The 19,642-nt window shown below is 38.0% G+C and overlaps 1 protein-coding gene across 1 annotated transcript in view; it reads left to right on the top strand.

Moving 5' to 3' along the window:
• Positions 1 to 10,294: 10,294 nt before the first annotated feature.
• Positions 10,295 to 19,642, top strand: part of GABRG1 (gamma-aminobutyric acid type A receptor subunit gamma1) — an 86,297-nt gene continuing 76,949 nt past the window's right edge. Inside the window, exon 1 of the mRNA XM_061164677.1 lies at positions 10,295 to 10,695. Coding sequence (XP_061020660.1) covers positions 10,592 to 10,695 — 104 coding nt within the window. The 5' untranslated portion in view covers positions 10,295 to 10,591. The remainder of the gene's footprint in view (positions 10,696 to 19,642) is intronic.

Raw genomic sequence — 19,642 nt, 5'->3', positions numbered from 1 at the left:
AAATCAATAAGATTCTATAGGCTGATCATCTACTTCAGTTCCAAGGGCACCAAGACCATTTAGTTAACAGCACAGATCTCTGTGGAGCTCCCCAGGTGGCTCAGTGGTAAAGAAGCCATCTGCCAAGCAGAAGACGCGGGTTCGACCCCTAGGTCAGGGAGGTCCCCTGGAGAAGGAAATGGCAACCCACTCCAGTATTCTTGCCTGGAAAATTCCATGGACAGAGGAGCCTGGTGGGCTACAGTTCACGGGGTCACAAAGAGTCAGACAAAACTTACAGACTGGACAGCAGCAACAGGAAAGGTCTCTGAGGATCAAAGCGGGTTGATTACTTCACAGCCTCTGGTGTACGTTTCTGCACTGACGCCCACCTTAACCCTGGTCACAAGTGTTGTCACCAGACCCCTGACATTCTAGAATTCTATCAAGACCAGTGGATACAGAGAAGCCCTGAGTTCCCATTTTCCCCACTGATTTGGGGAATCCAGTTTGATGGCAGCATTTCCCACTATCATCTCTGGCCTACATGTAACAGCCACCCAAGAGGCTCAAGGTGACCGGAGCTTCCCCGATGAACACATTACAATTAAGGGACTGTGCTTGGACAAATTTAGGGGCCATATATTGGAGTTGGTAAGCCGGACAAATCCATATGCTAAAGTCACATTTCTTCTAAAAACTTTGTGAAACTGAAAGCGTTAGTCACTCAGTTGTGTCTGAGTCTTTGTGACCCCCGTGGACTGTCTGTTGCCTGCCAGGCTCCTTTGTCCATAGAATTCTTCAGGCAAGAATACAGGAGTGGGTTGCCATTCTCTTCTCCAGGGGATCTTCCCAACCTAGGGATAGAACCTGGGTGTCCTGCATTGCACATAGATTCTTTACCATCTGAGCCTCCAGAGAAGGCCCTTCTAAAAATTCTGGACACCTACTTTTCAGTACCATGGATATTTTAACTTCATAACTTGTTACTTTTGGGTAAAGGATCAGTCAACTGTTGAAGCCAATTGTTAGAAACAGTTTTGACTAAACATATTGAATCCAGAATCTTCACTTAATGAAGGTACCCATTGCAACACATATTGACAATTCAGCATTATAATTCTTCTACTCTGATCTAGGCAGCTTAGGATTTATTCTCACAGAGGCTCCCCAGAGTGATTAAGGACAATTCTTTTGGTATGCATGGCATCTGTTTGTGGATCTAAAAGGAGATTTGAGGACTATAAATGCTTTTCTGATACTTACACGTAATCACTGCATGCTTTGTTGGACCAAGAGTTACTGTAAGACAAATAAGCGAGTAAATATGCAAGTAGAAGGAGGTTCTCTCTCTGTGGACTATAATGGCCATATGAAACTATATGATTCTTCAGCTGCTAGTCAAAACCACATAAACAGACATACTGTGGGCTATTAGCTAGATGAACAGCGAGTTAAGTACTAGATAAGGACACATTCGGAGATGCCCTCAGGACAACTATTTCAATGCCAGTCCTGCTAGCAAGACATTTTTTAAAATAAAATATATTGGGCTACATACAAGGTGAATGAATAATTGATATAATAAAGCTTCATCAAGACCTTTAAGGTTTTCATTAAATGTCGGGCTTTGATATATCTCCAAGTCTCGGACCGCTTCCTGTAAGTGTCTCATATGCTGAACAAGACTGTATTCCTTTGAATCACGGCTGCTTAAGCATCATTCTTCAAAAGCTCTTTCCCACCTTCGACATTTTTATGGGATGGCCCTTTAAAGTGAAATATGGAAGGTTTTCATGACAGTGATGCCCTCATACGTAGTCACTAAAATAACAGTGTTGGTTGATCTGAGGTGGGGAAGGGTGTCATGGCAGATATATAAATTATCTTCTTTAAAGCAGAAATCATGATTCATCTGTCATACTGAAGACAATATCACATAGTAGTTCAAATGTGGGCTCTGAATGCTGACTCCCTGGATTCAAATCCAAATTCTATCACTTACTTGCTGTCTGACATGGACAGTTACTAAATCTACTAGATCAATTTCCTTATCTGTAAAATAAAGGAATTACAATAGTAACTGTCTCACAGAATTGTTTCAGGCTTTTAATAAATTAAGATATCCAAATTAAGAATTCCAATTATTAGAAAACTGCGAGGATTAAAAAATGGTGAGCTCTTGATATTTCACATGTCTTTGTCATATCTTCTTTAATTATTGCCAATTTGTACTGATCATCAAAGAATAATAACAGTGCTGCTACTGTTGTCTGATATTATTAGTAACATAACTAATATTTCTTCATTATTTAATTGTTTATTAAAAGTTATAATAAGGTTATCGCATTTGATCTTCATACCAATTTTTTAAGGGTTTTCATTTTCACTTTGTAATTGAGAAATCTGAGGTTCAGAGAGATGTTGTGCTTTGCCAAAGGTCACAAAAATAATTAGTGTAGACAGGATTAAATTTATGTAAGCTGACTCTACACACCTTACTTTTACAAGTATAATTTAATCATATACTTTATGATGTTAACAAGAGCTTACCCACCTGATTCCAAATCTTAGCCATATATCGATGTCTATTATGTGCTCAGCATTCTTGTAATATCTAATATTATTACATCAACTCTGCAAACTTCATACTGATATCCTGTACATTTTTTTTTAATAGAGAATAAATGTAAGCTTACAGAAATGAAGTATGCTGCTCAAAGTTTTAGAGATGGTGAATGTAGAAATGTACTTCATTTCTTCATTCAACAAATGGATATGATGGGGGCAGAATCACAGACAATGGGGACAATGTACAAAAGGAAAAAAAGAAAAAAGCCAAAATCTCTTGTCATCAAGGAGCTACAGTGTAGATAAGAGATAAAAATTAAATAGAAGGTGATTTATGTATCTCAGCGCGGCTCTCTGCGTGTGTCCTGCCCTTCATCCCCTGCTGTGCCGGCCAGCGCATCCTCTCTGTCTGTGTGCCTTTGGTCTTGCCCTGCAAACGGGTGAGCCTGGCGGAGCTGGGTCGACGGAGGGCATGGACGAGTTTAGAGTAGCACTGACATAAACACACTACCGTGTGAGAAATAGATGGCTCCTGGGAAGTTGCTATAAACACAGGGAACTCAGCTCAGAGTTCTGCGACGACCTAGAGGGGGGAGGGGGGGAGGAGGTGGGGGAAGGAGGTGGGGGAGGGGGAGAGGGAGGGGGGAGGGGCTAGAAAGGTGGGGCGCGGATGTACAGTTACAGCTGGTTCAAGCTACTATACAGCAGAGACCAGCACAACTTTGTAAAGCAACTATTCTCCAATTAAAAATACATTTCTTTAAAGAGTAAAAAATAATTGTGAAAAATATATTTAAGAATGAAACATATCATTCATTTATTAAAGCTCAATAAAATGTAAGCTCCATGACAGCATGAATCTCTGTTCTATTTATTATGATATGTTCAGTATATCAAAGAATGCTTAAAACCTTAAAATCTTCAATATAGCAAAGAATGCTTAAAACTTTGGTGCTCAATGACTATTTTTTGAATTAAATAAATCAGTGAGTTAACTTCAAGTGTCAGAAAGGAAAAGTACTGAATGCTACTCGATGGCATAACAGAGGACATGATTTAAATTTGGAAACTGGGGCTTCTTTGAGAATGTGTCAGTCAAGCTGAGACTGAAAAGAGGGAAATGGAATAGCCAGGGTGAAGTGTGACGTGGAGTGACCAAGACAAAGGGAAACATCTGTAAAACCCAAAATTAACAGTGAGTTCTGGCAATGGGAAAAACAAAAAAACAAGTTCATTCTAGTAGGAACACATTGAGAGAAGGGAAGAGCTGAAAAGATGGTGCAGGGGAGAGATGTAGGGACCAGAAGCAGGAGGGGCTCAAAGTCTAGGATAAAACTTTGCATTTTGTCCTAAGTACAATTTAGGATTCAGAAATACGTTCAGATACATTCAGAAAATCACTGAATGTATAAGAAAAACAGTATCAGATTTCTACTTTAAAAGTACCATTCAGGTAGTTATATGAAGAATAATTTAGGAGTAGGCAAGGTTGAAAATGGTAGGCACTTAGTCCATGTAACTGATGATGACTGCTTGGATTAATTGGCAGTAGAACTAGCTGGATTATGGTAATAAAAATAGCAATAGTAATAACAATAGTAATAATTGTTAAGATTGAGCACTTACTATATGCCAAGCACTAGTCTAAGATCTTAAGTCAATGTAAATTGACTAACTTAATTTTCACATCCATTTAATGCAAATTGACACTGAAAAATGAGTAAACTTTCTATTCTTACACTATTAGTAGTAGAGGATCTTGAGTTTGAACCCAGGCTATTTTATTTATGAGCCCATGGCCACTGCAATCTATTTACATTGGTTGACAGGAGATACAGGCTTCCTAGGTGGCACTGGTGGCAAAAAATCCCGGTGCTAATGCAGGAGATGTAAGAAAGGCAGGTTTGATCCCTGGGTAGGGAAGATCCCCTGGAAGAGGGCATGGAAACCCACTCCAGTATTCTTGCCTGGAGAATCCACATGGATAGAGGAGCATGGCAGGCTTGGTTCATAGGGTTGCAAAGAGTTGGACACGACTGAAGTGACTTAGCACACACTCATGTGTGACTGGAAATATGCTTTGCAAATATTGAAGTGTTAATGACAGGTTAGATGATACATGTATCTAGAAAAAATGTGAGATTCCTCATTTGACTACCTGGCTGGGGTTGGTTTGATATAAGTATCTATGGCCCAACAGAAATTCTTGGATTTTAAATTTGAGGGGATACACTTCAGTTTTTAAAATTGTATATATAGCTTGGGAAATAGATGAGTTTACTTAGTGTGAAAGTATGATGCAGAAAAGAAGTTGAACTCATATTTGAGGAACTCAGAAATGTTGGGGCCAGGTAGAATAAACATGCAAAGAAGCCTAAAATAAATTAGCTGAAGGAATGTAAAAAACAAACAAACCAGGAAAGCATAGTATCATGATGGCAAGTGTTTTAAGAAAGATAATCAACTGGATCCAATGGAAATGAAATACGAGTTGAGTATGGGAAACGTCTACTGAATTTAGCAGTCTGTAGCCATCAGTGACATGGTACAGACCACAAAGCTTGGTGAGTGAATGGGTGGTGACAAAAGAGAAGAATGGCTGTTAGTGGGAATAAGGAATAGTTATAAAAAAAAGAGGAGATAATAAGGTTAATGTAGTATACGTACAAAGTTTAATGTTCTACCTGAACATATTGGGACTTCCCTTGTGGCTCAGTTAAGTAAGGAATCTGCCTGCAATGCAGGAGACCTGGGTTCAACTTCCTGGGTTGGGAAGATACCCTGGAGAAGGGAAAGGCTGGCTACCCACTCCAGGATTCTAGCCTGGAGAATTCCACAGTCCATGGGGTCACAAAGAGTCAGACACAACTGAGTGACTTTCACTTTCACTTTTACTTTCATGGACATATTTGCATACTGGGAAGAAATCAGCTAGAAAAGAAAGCGTGGAAAATACAAGAAAGAATAGTGATAACCAGTGGCAAAAGGTTATTGGAAATTACAATATAGAAACCAAAAAATGGGATGGATTTAGAAGCTTTAAATCCATGGCTACCTGCACCAATGATCAGAACTCCCTCTCTTGGCTGCACTTCAGAGGCCGGGTATAGGATTAAGGAGATTGAACAGACTGACAAAGAAAGGGTGTGTGCTTTGAGTTTTGTGAAATATCTGTATGCTGGCCCTCTCTTCTGTTTGATTTAAATAATAATCTTATTGCATAAATTAAAGTGCCTGCATTTGTTCATTTTTATCATGGCAATATGTAAATAAGAAAAATAATTAATTCCCATGGTGTGATAAGAAGGAATAAGTCAAGCAACAAGGTCTGGATTTTGTCTAATTAGAGATGGGCACTTGGAACCTATGCCGTTGAAAGGGATCCCTTAATAGCTCCAGAACTTTATAGAAGGATTAAAGCCATGCATGTGTTTATTTATTCTCTGAACACTTCTTTTCATTCTACAGATATTTATCAAGTACCTACTATTTACTAGCCATTGCTTTGGACAAAAGGAGTGAGTGATGAATACAAATGAAATCTTTGACTTCGTGGAATTAAATTCTAGGGAGAGAAATGTACTGATAAAATGTACATATGATATTAAAGATAGATAAACTATAATAATATTAAATATATATATAATATAATAACAGGTCTAGGAAGTACTATAAATCTTTTATATGTAAAATCTAAAAACACAGAATTAATAATTTGGGTAGAAATACAGATAGCATTAACACATTTTAAAAAATGTGTTATGTTCTTTGATACAAATATGAAATGGTTACTTTATGTTGTGAGAGTATTATATACATCTGTAATGCAGAACCATTGAGAACAATGCCTGGTGACCCAGCAAACACTCAATAAACATTAACTATTATTGGATGACAGAACTGTACCTCAGACTAGCAAGTAGTGAACAATCAATAAAGACTCCCTGGAGAAAAATGACCCTTAAACATTCATGAAGAGTAACCAGAGACTAGGCAGATGAAGAAGGAAGGCCCCATAAGCTGAAGGAATAGCATATGACAGGACAAAACAAACACAGAATTATGATATTGAAGGATAAGTTTAGAAGGCTACAATTACAGCTTTAACTGCAGGATTTGTGGCCATCAGAAGAAGTGTGATCAGGAACTAGAACATGAGTCCCATCATCTTCATGCTCTGGAGAAGCCAGTTTTCAGGACAATGTTGAGGGTAGGATGAGAACGTCAGTGTTCTCCTGAGCTTCTCCATAGTCCCTGTAAGGCTGCAGATTCTAGGAATACTGCTTTGTGCCAGATTCAATACCAATGGCTGCAGTAAACAAGTTACATTTGAAATCCACTCTCAACAAGTAAATGACAGTGACAAATAACATTTTTTGAGTAATCTCTATTATCCACATACTGTTCAAAGCAATCCCCTTGTGTTCATCCATTTGATCTTTAAAACAACTCAATAGACTAAAAAGTCTTATCACCTTTTGATAGAGGAAGAAAGCAAGGCAAGAAGTGATAAGTCTTATTCACTACTGTATTCTTAACGTCAGATACAGTGTCTGACATCAAAATTTATTCACAAATATTTCATTGAATGTATTAACAACAAACAGGTGAATCATGTGGTAATCTAGCTTTCCTAGGGCCAGAATTGCATATTCATAATCAGGTCACTGTCTCACTAGTCATTTTGTGGGACGATTATCAGATTATGTTTTTCAAACATTTTGACACATGAGAAACTCCAGAGATTCTTGCTAAACTTTCTAATTCATTTGGTCTGGGTAGAAGCCCATGTCTTTGCATTTTAAGTAGATACTCCAAACATTTTATTCTAATGTTCAAATATTGATTTTATTCTAAATTTGGTTACATTTTGAAAAAATTGCTGTGAAATATCAGTCTATAGTCATTACAACTAGATACGAGATTAATGAATAATGGTTATAGCTCAGCTAGTCGAAAGGAGGCCTTCCCAGGTGGCACCAGTGGTAAATAATTTGCCTGCCAATGTAGGAGACCTAAGAGACATAGGTTCGATCCCTGAGTTGGGAAGTGCCCCTGGAGGAGGGCATGGCAACCCACTCCAGTATTCTTGCCTAGAGAATCCCATGGACAGAGGAGGCTGGTGGGCTGCAGTCCATACGGTCGCAAAAAGTTGGCCTTGACTAAAGCGACTTAACATGCACATCAAAGGAAGGAGAAGGGGTATGATGATTTCAATGATAATATTAGGAAATCATCAGCTGCAAGGAAATCAGTCTACTCTTTCTATTTTTATACATAATGTAGGGCTTCTCATCTTTGGTGCTATTGACAATTTGAATGCAATAATTCTTTGCTGTGGGATGGTTCTCTTTTGCATTTTACAATGTGTAGTAGCAACTCTGGACTCTGCTCACTTGAGGCCAGTAACTCACTCCGCCCTCCAAGCTGTGACAACTGAAGATGTCTCCAGACACTGATACATGTCTTATGAGGTAAAACTGCCCGGGTTTGGGAACCATGGCCTTAACGGAAGACAGAGTTTTATCTAGACTCCTCTCTATAGCAGCTCTGGCCTTCTAATTTAGATTTGTGTCAAACACCTAATCTGTTTCTCCACAAGTCTCCTCTATGACACTCTATGGTTGGTTTGATGAGCACTGCTTTCCTTCTTGGCTTTTTTCAGAGCTCACACTGTGTGTCATCCCCCACTCCCACCGCACGCGCACACACATCCACACACACAACTGATTCAGTAAATCAGATGAGACAGACTGTCAGGGTCAAGACATGGCTGATATACAAAATCAAGTTCTAGAGGGCACAGATCCCTCTAACATAGTTTACAGGGAAATATAATTAACTATGACAGCAGAATAGGATCCATTTCCCAGAAGACAAATGTTACAAAAAGGAAAAGAAAAATCAAAGGAAGAGACATAGAAATAAAAAGTCACATGACATTGTTTGAAAGAAAGGATTTAAATAAATTTGAAATATTTCAGCCCTGAATTGGCAAAAATGTGTATTTCAGAAAATACAGAAAATTTCCCAGTTTGGAAATTACTCCAGTCCTTTATCTTTTACAACAATAAACAATGTATAGTAGACTAAGGATATATCCTTCACCTTTCCTCTCCATTAATTTTTTGTAATGGCTCTCAGCATCTTTCAGTTATTCATTAGAACAATAAGAGTAAAATTTTTGATGGGAGAACTTTCAATGACTGTTGTATAAATAAATGCAATATCATATTGTCAACTCGATATCATATTGATTTTATGCAGAAAACTTACCTAATCTTTGAAAAATGCAAAGCGTACCTAGACAAGTATTTGTTTTTCACCACATACTTTGAATAAATTCATTCCTAAGTTCACTGGCTAACCAGAGAAGTGAATGAGTGTGTGCACCCAATGAAGCAGTTAAACAGCTATGCAAAGTGCATTCTTAATTGGCCAGAAAAACAACAACTACTACCCACATTCATATTGAAATCAACTTTTAACTAAATTCAATTCATTTCAAAATTTATTATAATGAAACTTTATTGTTATTCAAATTATTTAGTATGAGCTACCTTGACTAATGTGCTTTGATGAAAAAGAATAATGCTTAGTAATTGGGTAGTAGGAGAAAACTAAGGAAGTCAACACCTATTTTCAGAGAAGACTAAAGAGATGGAGAACCAAAGAGAGAGGAGAAAAGCCTTTGTATTTCACCATCTGTTATTCTGGGCAAGAAAACATCTGTAACCTTGTTACCCCATCCAGTTCCTTTAAGTGATTTCAGAAGCTAGGGTAGCAACAGCGACTCATGCACAAACATTGTTACTTCTACCTTGAACTGTTTGCTGGGGAGACAAATACTCTAAGGTGACCCCATGGTAAATTGCAGTTCACCCCTGAATCCGGTCAGTTCCAGGTAGTTGTGAGATGATTAAGGACGCAGCCACAGGCCCCAGCCCCACGGTCTGGGGGGAAGCAGCGATCCAGGAGGGCACAGAGGAGGAAGATGGCTGGGCAGAGCGAGCCCGCTTCCACCGCCGCCGCTGCCAGCCTGTACAGTTGTTCAGGCAGCCAGAGGCTTTCTAGTTGCCATGGCAACTGTTGGGCTCCGCTGCAAACTCAAAGCAGAGCCTCTGAAGTTGGGTACCACACACTGGAGCCCAGCAAACGCCAAGGGGGGAGCAAGGGTTACACATGTCGGTCTACAGCCCCCAGGACTGAAATAATCTCTCTAAGGTCGGATTTTTGTTTACGTTTTTGTACAATGAGATCATTTTGCCTGGCACTGTTCATTAGTATGTTTGGCGCCCAGAGCGAGGAGACTGCAAATCCTCTCACTTGTAACGGCAACGGAAAGGGGGTGGGTAGGAAGCGTGATGACCAGGAATGCACCCAGCTGGCTCATTCACTCATCCAGCTATATATTTCAACATCTCCTGAGAACATATTTGTGTGGGGCATTATGCCAAGTGCTGGGTCTGCAAAGAAATAAGACACCGCCCCTCTCAAAGTCACAACAGTAATTACCAACATTAGCAGAGCCTTCGCGAGCCTGGGGAAAACCAATTAGGCATGGCAAAGCTCCCCACGGATCCCTCTTGGAAGACAGATTCAGAATCCAAACGCGGACGAGGAAGGAGACTCCCGAAACGGAGTCGGTCAGGAGGGAAGGCTAGGGGACAAGAAGGAAGCCGCCTTTCCCTAGGGAGGGAGATCTGTCAGAGCCACTCAACCGTTTCTCTGAGGCTGCCAGGGAGAAGAGGTTTGTTTTTCTTTTAGGAAGAAAAGAGCCCTTTTGCCTACTGGGCTCGGTTTCTAGTAGGGGAAGCTCCGCCTCCTAGGGCTGTTGATTGGCCCAACTTTTCTTCAGCTAATTTTTACCAGCATCCTCTCGGTCTGATTGGCTCGCTTTGCTCAATTCCGCCGGGAGCCGCATCCTACCTGGTCGCGAGGTGTACAGCCTCTCCACCTTCTCCTTTCTGCACTCACCAGTCTGCAGCTGAGGTGGGAGGAAAAGTCCTGGCTGGAGAACTAGGAAGAAAAAGCGATCCCCATGGGTTCTTGGAAAGCTCTTCTCTTCTCCCCTTTTCTTCTGTGGAATCAAAGGAGAGGCGTGAGGTTGATGTTCCTGTTACTGACCGTGCATCTGGGAAACTGGTGAGTAAATTCAAGGACTTCAAACTATTCTTTGCTATCTACCCACTCCCTCCTCGTTTCTCTTTAGAAATCATTCTGGGTTAAATAATTTGCATTTCCCCGGGCACATTTGGGATATTTTTCCATCAGTTTATTTTTTTATCAGATCTACTCATTTTCTGATAGAATGAAATGAGCCTATGTGTGAAGCACCGAAATTAGCTCAGTTGGTTTTGACTTGAAGCGCAGTGGAAACTAGTAAAGACTCAGTTACTGGAAGTAGGGAGGGGAGTAGAAATGATTTTGTAACTGCATTTAGTGAATGAATGCCACTTTTGAACTTTCTGAATAATTCTGCATTTTAAAGACAAAGTTATTCGAGAAACTTGTTACACAGTATGGTATGTATGATGCTTTTCTATACACTGATATTGCTTTTTCCCTTATCCTTTCTTTTTTGCTATTCAAAAAAAATAAGCAAAGTTTTAGTCAAGGAGGATCATAAATATGGCTAAAAAATCCATCAGGGTTGCAAGTCTGTTATATTTGTTAGAAATTAATTGTGTATAATTTATTGAGTCAGTTTTGAATGATTTTTATTTTAATTGGCAGTGTACAAGTAAATGAAAGTGTTATGTTGATGTGAATGTCCTGGATGTGTGTGTGTGTGTGTGTGTGTATGCATGTGTATGACAAAAAGGGATGAGTGAGATAGGGGGACAGTGTTTAGAACTCGAATAAAACGCGATCACTATAGAGATAGAAACATGCCTTTATAACTACTAGCATCATTGCCAAAATTTATTATGATGATGATTATTTTTAGCATATAGCTAGAGTGAATTTTTTGCCACTAGTGGCCTATAGAACAACTGTATTTTCTCTCCAAAAATAGAGAATAAAGTATGCTAAGTAATACGAGTCTTGCCAGAATATGTTTGATACTGTTTTAAATATTACAGTTTTAGTTTATTTGCCCTTTTCCCTCAGAAACTTAAATGCTCTGTAAGGGTACAAACACACTACGTAATTAACTTCTTATACTGAAGTGTGTCATGATGGTTTATTTCTTTGAATATATTATAAAATTATGAAATATATCTTGGTAGGCCATGTATCACTGCTTTCCTGCATCTTCATAATATTGGAAATGAATCTGTGTCCTCATAAGTAAAAACAGATTTCCTGGTGGTTTTCTGGAATAACAACCTGTATGCTCCTCATCACTCTGAATGCAAGTTCCTTTTGCAACCTAATAGACAAACTGCTTACTACAGGGCATGCTGTCTTTCTAAAGAGATGTTTGGTTTTAAATAATACATTTTCTTCTTGAGGATATTTGCACTATCAAGGTTCCAGAACTCTCTTTCGAGCTGCTCAGAGTTAGAGTTTTGCGGTGGTGTAGACAGAGATGGACTCTGGCAGTCTGGAGACATGATTCTGTGTGTCAAGAGTCCTTAATCTCTCTGAGCACAGTTTCTTCATTTAGCAAATGGAGGAAAGTAGTAGATCATTTATGATTTCTTCAAGTTTTCATATACAATATGTTCAAGGTTTGAAGTGAAACTAACTCAGTAGTCATGTCATTGGCTTTTCTTAGTAGTTTTCAAGAGGGAAATTTTAATTGGAGATGTCATGTACTTTTTTTTGCCATTATAGATAAGTGAGAGAGAGATATATGTGTTAACAGCTTAAGTAGATGAATTGTTTTATCATAGTATCAAAGAGAATATGAATTTTTCTGGCAAGTGAATAAATACATAGTAAAAAAATAAAGCTATATGTTGCTGTTGTAATTAGCTCTTAGAGTCTCAATGATGAGAATGTCTGTATTCACTTTTCAAAGTAGCTACAGTTGTGATGAACTTTTCATCCTTTTAATATTTAGTTGAAGCTAATTGGTGTAGATACATACAAACCACTTATATTCATATTTTCTTCTTCCTTTCTCCTTTTGTGAGAGACCTTCCTAAAACTAACCACAGATGGTTCTTTCTAAGAATTTTGATGTCTGATGCCAGTTTCTAAATTAAATCTTCAAAGTCACCTATTTTGGAATTTACCAAATTGGAAGTCATTATTTTTTCATATCTCATCAGAGACAGTAGCTTGTTTCCTCATTAGTTTTCATCAAGAGTATAAAGAAGAGACAGTTTATTGATTTTTATATTGCTGAACTATGAAAACCTATCCTGTTGTTGTAGCTAAAACCTGAAGTCACAGTTCTTGTGTTTCATTCTCAGTGAGGCTCCATGGCATCTTGGCAAGTTGGTTAAAATTTCTCAAGCTTGAGCTGTCTTATTTGTAATGTTGAAAACAATCTCATTTTGATCAGACTTTGGAAAAGAGTTGAAACAGTGGTGTGAGATGTTGGCTGTTCTGAACTAAGTTACAGTGAGCTTTGACTAAGAAGTGATATTCTGACAGAGCTCAAGGAAGGGAACTCATCTTTATTTTTAGAAACAATTCATTAAATCAATAATCCTACAGAATAGCAGTCATGTGCCTAAATGACAATATTTAAGTATAATTGCTTTTAAAATATATTATTTTCAAACAATTTTAGTAATATATTTTGTGGAGATGATAATACATGGTTTTTCTTTAGACACTTAGATTTTTGGCTTCACTCTCTAATAAAATGTGGGTGCAAACTTACAGACACAATGACTAATGATGTTCTATAATAATTAAATATTCAAAGAAGAAATGAGAGACAAAATTATTTTGATGCTAAAATGCAAATGCATAATTAATAAATCCCATGTTTATAGAGTCTTTTAGGTATACTCTTCTTCCCTTTTATCCCATTATGTACTATGAGACACATTTTTGGTAAAGCAACAAAAGGAAATGTCTGATTTTTCATTTAAAAATGAAAGAGACAAGTCTTGTGTTTTATATTTATATATAGGTGATTAAGATTTATCTAAGAAAATAATAATGATGGTGGGGTCCCAAACAAGAGGAAGCAAAGCAGGGTGGAAAACTGGAAAAAAAAAATGGCTCTTGAGATATTACTAAATTATGGTGAAATGATTGCCACAGGCCTCTGGAGATTAATTCACATATATGCATGCTACCGACTGAGAACCCTGGACCTGATCATTAGATATAACTTCTAGTTTCAGCTATACCCCTTCCCACTAGGGTGATTTCAGGCAAATCTTTGAGGCAGAGTCCTCATTTGTGAAAAGCAGAAATGACATCTACCTTTCAAACTTGTTTCAAGACCAAGAGAAAAAATTTGTGCAAAGTAATGTCACCTAAATTTTTAACTGAAGTGACATAACAGATATTCTCAGAATCACAGTAAGTCTAGAATTATTTATTCTAGTTAAAGTCAAGCTCAGTAAACTCCTTGAATTCTTGTGCATTATTATTAAATATCTTACAATGAACTGAACTATAAAACTACTTTTCACATTATTAAATCTCTTTTGAATTAGAGATACCGTCGAGCCATCAGAAGCGTCCCTCATGGCTGAGATGGTAAAGAATCCACCTGCACTTCGGGAGATTGGGTTGGGAAGATCTCCTGGAGAATGGATTGGCTATCCACTCCAATATTGTTACCTGGAGAATTCCACAGACTCCTGACGAGCTACAGTTCTTGGGATCACAAAAAGTCGGACACTACTGAGTGACTAACACTTTCACACTTTAAGTTTTGAATTATGAGAAAGATCAGTCTTTCATTCAACAAATATTTACTGAATGCCGGCTATGCTCTACACAGCACAACTTGCTGGGTGTACAGTGGTGAATAAACTAGACATGAGTACTAACCAGATGGACAGTACTTGTATTTTACATGAGTACTCTGTTATACTCACTGCTAAGGCTGAGGTTTATGATATTACTCAAAAGGAAACATCCTGTAGTCAAAATAATGAAATACATCTTAACTCCAAAGATAAACAGAGGAGTCTAAATTTTTAAGGTTACAGGGTGCTAATAGAAAATATTACAGTCAAGGCAAGAAAATTAGAACACTGTGAGATTACTCATCGACAATACCAGAACACCATGGGGGAAATGTCTCCAAAATAAAGACACATGTTCAACCTAGAATGTTATACTTAGTGGAACTACCATCAGGTATGAAGGGAAAATAAAGGTTAGATACTGTTATTCTCCCAATTTTGCAGATGGAAAAATCAGGACACATCAATTTCTAGGAACTCACTAAAGATGCCAGGCATCTCAGGGGTAAACAATCCTCCGGCAATGCTGGAGACACAGGATGGATCCTGGGTCTGAAAGATCCCCTGAAGGAGGAAATGGCAACCCACTCCAGTATTCTTGCTTGGGAAATCCCATGGACAGAGAATCCTAGCTAACTACAGTCCATGGGTTCACAAAAGAGTTTGACACAACTACATAGCTAAATTCAGTTTAGTTCAGTTCAGTGGCTTAGTCGTCTCCGAGTTTTTGCCACCCCATGGACTGTAGCACGCCCTGCATCCTCTCCCTGTCCATCACCAACTCTCAGAGCTTGCTCAAACCCATGTCCATCGAGTCGGTGATGCCATCCAACCATCTCATCCTCTGTCATCCTCTTCTCCTGCTGCCTTCAATCTTTCCCAGCATCAGAGTCTTTTCCAATGAGTCAGTTCTTTGCATCAGGTGGACAAAGTATTGGAGTTTCAGCCTCAGCATCAGTCCTTCCAATGAACACCCAGGACTGATTTCCTTTAGGATTGACTGGTTTGATCTCCTTACAGTCTAAGGGACTCTCAAGCATCTTCTTGACACTTGAGTTCAAAAGCATAGTTCAAAAGCATCAATTCTGTAGTGCTCAGCTTTCTTTATGGTCCAGCTCTTACATCCATATGTGACTACTGGAAAAACCATAGCTCTGACTAGACGGATCTTTGTTGGAAAAATAACGTTTCTGCTTTTTAATATGCTGTCTAAGTTGGTCATAGCTTTTTCCAAGGAAAAGCTTGTTTCTAAGGAACAAAGGTCTTTTAATTTCATGGCTGCAGTAACCATTTGCAGTGATTTTGGAGCCCCCAAAAATAATACAGAGTAGGCACTAAATAATACATAGAAACAAAGTGAAAGTCGCTCAGTCGTGTCCGACTCTTTGCAGCCCCATGGACTGTATAGTCCATGGAATTCTTCAAGCCAGGATACTGAAGTGGGTAGCCTATCCCATCTCCAGGGGGTCTTCCCAATGAAGATCCCAGGGACGAACCCAGGTCTCCCCATTGCAGGCGGATTCTTTACCAACTGAGCTCTCAGGGAAGCCCAAAATAATACACAGTAGAGCAGCTAAATAAACAACAACAAAGATCATCTTGCTGATAATGCTGAATCCATGACTCAGATCCATGTGCTCTCTGCATGGAACCTGCATTTGTAATCACCTTTCCTCTAAGATTACAAATGCCATGTAGATCAAAGCCATTAACATAACTGTGGATGAGGAAAGCAAGGGAGGGAGGGAAAGGATGAGGAAGGGAAAGTAGAGAAAAAGAGAGGAGCAGAGAGGAGAGAAGAGGGGAGGAGATACTTGAGTGCATTTGAGAGAAGCACAGAAGCTACATTATCTGCTGTGGCCCTGATGCATAATCTAGAATATTATGTGTGGTGCTGGAGTAATTATTTTAGGGAAAAAACTTCAAGAAACTGGACTTCTTGATCTAGAAAAAAATCCCACTGGATAAAAGCAAGAATTTGGAATTCAGGAAACTTGTATTGAGGCATCTTATATTCTTAAGGATGCCAGAGAAAATCATGCTTGAATTTACTATGTATAGATGTTATAAACAATCCATAACTAAGTAGTGAAAGCTATGTGAAGACAGATTTTTATCCATACAAAAGTCTTCTAACAAGGTAATGGATGTCTTATCACTAGACTTTTCACAGAAACTTGTTAGAGATGAAATCTATGGTTTTCTTCTATTTTTAAATAGCTCAAGATCTAATTCTCTCTGTACTAAAATAGTTTAGCCAACTGAAGCCCCATGTTTCAGGAAAGAGTCTTAGCTATTAATTCAGTAAGCAGTTATTAAACATTAGCATTCATTCAACAAATATTTATTCAGTGCCTACTATGGAAGGCACTTTGGTCATTGAATGTGTTTCATTAAAATGGCAATGCTTCCCTTACAGCTCAGTTGATAAAGAATCCACTTGCAATGCAGGAGACCCTGGTTCCATTCCTGGGTGGGAAAGATCCGCTGGAAAAGGGATAGGCTACCCACTCCAGTTTTCTTGGGCTTCCCTGTGGCTCAGCTGGTAAAGAATCCGCCCGCAATGCGGGAGACCTGGGTTCGATCCCTGGGTAGGGAAGATCCCCTGGAAAAGGGAAGGGCTACCCATTCCAGTATTCTGCCTGGAGAATTCCATGGACTGTATAGTCCAGGGGGTCACAAAGAGTCAGACACGACTGAGTGACTTTCACTTTCTAACATCCTGTTAAAATCTATATAATTTAGTTAAATAATAAATTTCTGAACTGTAGAGATCTTTTTCTCCTAAATATAATCCATTTGGAGATTTAACATTTCTCCTTACTTTTAGACAAATATTTTGAGTAACACAGGGATATAGAAAGTTAACATAGACCCTGAACTTCAACCTGTAGGTGGATGGGCATATCAGAAGGCTTATGATTAGAAAATAGTAGGTTTAATATAAAATTTTAACACTGTTATGATCAGGGAATGATTCAGTTCGCTACATAACTATAAGACTATTAGAATCAAGGGTTCTGGAAAAGAAGTTAATCTTTGGGTATGTTACTAGGACCATGATCCGTGCTTGCAGAATTTGAGAACTGCTTTAGTAAAGGCATGCCATTCACCTCTCAGTCATCCTCGATGTGTGGAACAGAATAATTTTCCAACACATGTAGTGGAGGGCTTTGAGCAAGAATTACTTTTCTACTAAAGAGCCATATTGACTGAAACAAGGTAGTCCTATTGGCTAGATTAAACAAGTTCTAATCAGACAGCTGTGTTCTAAAAACTGATTTCTTACTCTGTGCAGGTTACTTATGCGTGTACATTTGTTCCTGTCATTTCCTTAGTAACAATTCTTTCTGAAAGCCTTCAGATTGTCATAACTGTAGTTGACTAGAGTGTTGTGTTGTTTCTGTTCTACTCATTTGTATTCTCTCCCTTTTCAAATGAAAGTCCTGAGAGGATACTTACATCAGTGAAAATATTTTACCTCTTATTTACGCTCTCAAGACTTAGGAAAAAGTATAACTTTTTGCATTCAGAAGAACAAATTCCCATTTCTTCTTCCATTTAAAGATCTTTTCATATCTTTTATAATTTAATAACCTCAATATTATGCCTCAATTTTGCAAAAATTTTAGCAGCCTTATATAATTTATCTGAGCATCAAAGGCTTAGAGAATGTGAATGTCATGAAGAGTTATATTGTTTCTAAGTCTAATTTATATTGTGTTGTGTTCTATGAATATAAAGTAAAATAATGAAAAATTTGGTGTTCATTTTAAAAACTTTCAATCCAGCAGTAATTTTTTAATAAACTGAAGAAAATTATGGTTTATTTCCCTTCCTCCAAAACATATTCACTTGGAAACAGGCTCAAAAAACATTTATAATCTCTGTGTATTCACCACCCCCCTAAATATCATTCTTTGGAATCATGGTTCCCAATTTTATAAACTCTGTTTCAAGAAAATAGAATTGGTGTGTCAAGCAAAGCAAATAAAAAATCCAAAAACTTGCACAGAACATTGTTTTATTATTTATTAGTGATTTTTGGATCAATCACTAAACCATTAGAATTTCATAACTGTGAGCAAAGATGTTAAGAAAAAATAAGCTGCTTTTTTTGTAATTTTCTCTTTTTGTTCTCTTTCTTAATATATGTCACTATACTAATTAATTTTTAAAAATATATTCCGATATGAGTCTTTCCCTTTTCTTATTAACTATTATAACTCTACATTCCTATATCTAGTCTAATCAGATCAAACTATGTTCTACTAGATTTAGGAATTTGTCATACTCCTTTTTGAAATTAAGAGTGAAGCACTGTGTGCCCAAGCAATATCTATGGTCATTAATTTCTTAATGTAATTTGAAGTATTCTATATATTCTACTTTATCAAGAAAGTCACATAAAGTTCACAGTGGATGAAGTTATCATATTTTATTTTTTCTTCTAGACTAATATTCCACATCTCAAATTGTAGAATCATTAATATTTAATCCAATTTCTATTCTATTCTGTGGACATAAAATATTTTAAGTTTTTTACCACAAATAATTAGAATTTATTTTTCTTTATCTTCTTAAATAATTGAAATAATCTCTTAGTGATATACATCTATGCTGCTGCTGCTGCTAAGTCGCTTCAGTCATGTCCGACTCTGTGCGACCCCGTAGACGGCAGCTCACCAGGCTCCCCCGTCCCTGGGATTCTCCAGGCAAGAACACTGGAGTGGGTTGCCATTTCCTTCTCCTCTATGTTGTTGAAGTACATGGAAAAAATAAAACAGTTTTCCCTAGTGTCATAATGTTTTTGATCATGTAATGTTAATAATAATAGAATAATACTTATTACATTTCTACTGCTCAAAATTACTTAGCCACTTGAAGCCTATACCTCCAGATTTTTCTGTAAGTTTAAACAAGTATGTGTATACACATCTGTGTGTACATTTTTATACAAACGAGATCTAACACTTGTTTTTGTCACACAGCTAATATCACAGGTATTTTTCTCGATTTACATGTATACTTACTTGTTGTTCAGTCGCCCAGTCATATCTGAATTTTTGCAGCCCCATGGATTGCAGCACACCAGGCCTCCCTGTCCCTCACCATCTCCCAAAATTTGCCCAGGTTCATGTCCATTGCATTGGTGATTCCATCCAGCCATCTCATCTTCTGATACAGTCTTCTCCATCTGTCCTGAATCTTTCACAGCATCAGGAACTTTTCCAGTGGGTCAGGTGTTTGCATCAAATGAC

This window comes from Dama dama, chromosome 17, assembly GCF_033118175.1.
Source record: "Dama dama isolate Ldn47 chromosome 17, ASM3311817v1, whole genome shotgun sequence".
NCBI classification, from domain to species: domain Eukaryota; kingdom Metazoa; phylum Chordata; class Mammalia; order Artiodactyla; family Cervidae; genus Dama; species Dama dama.
The sequence above is the reverse complement of the archived record's forward strand: the minus strand, read 5'-3'. Positions and strand labels throughout refer to the sequence as shown.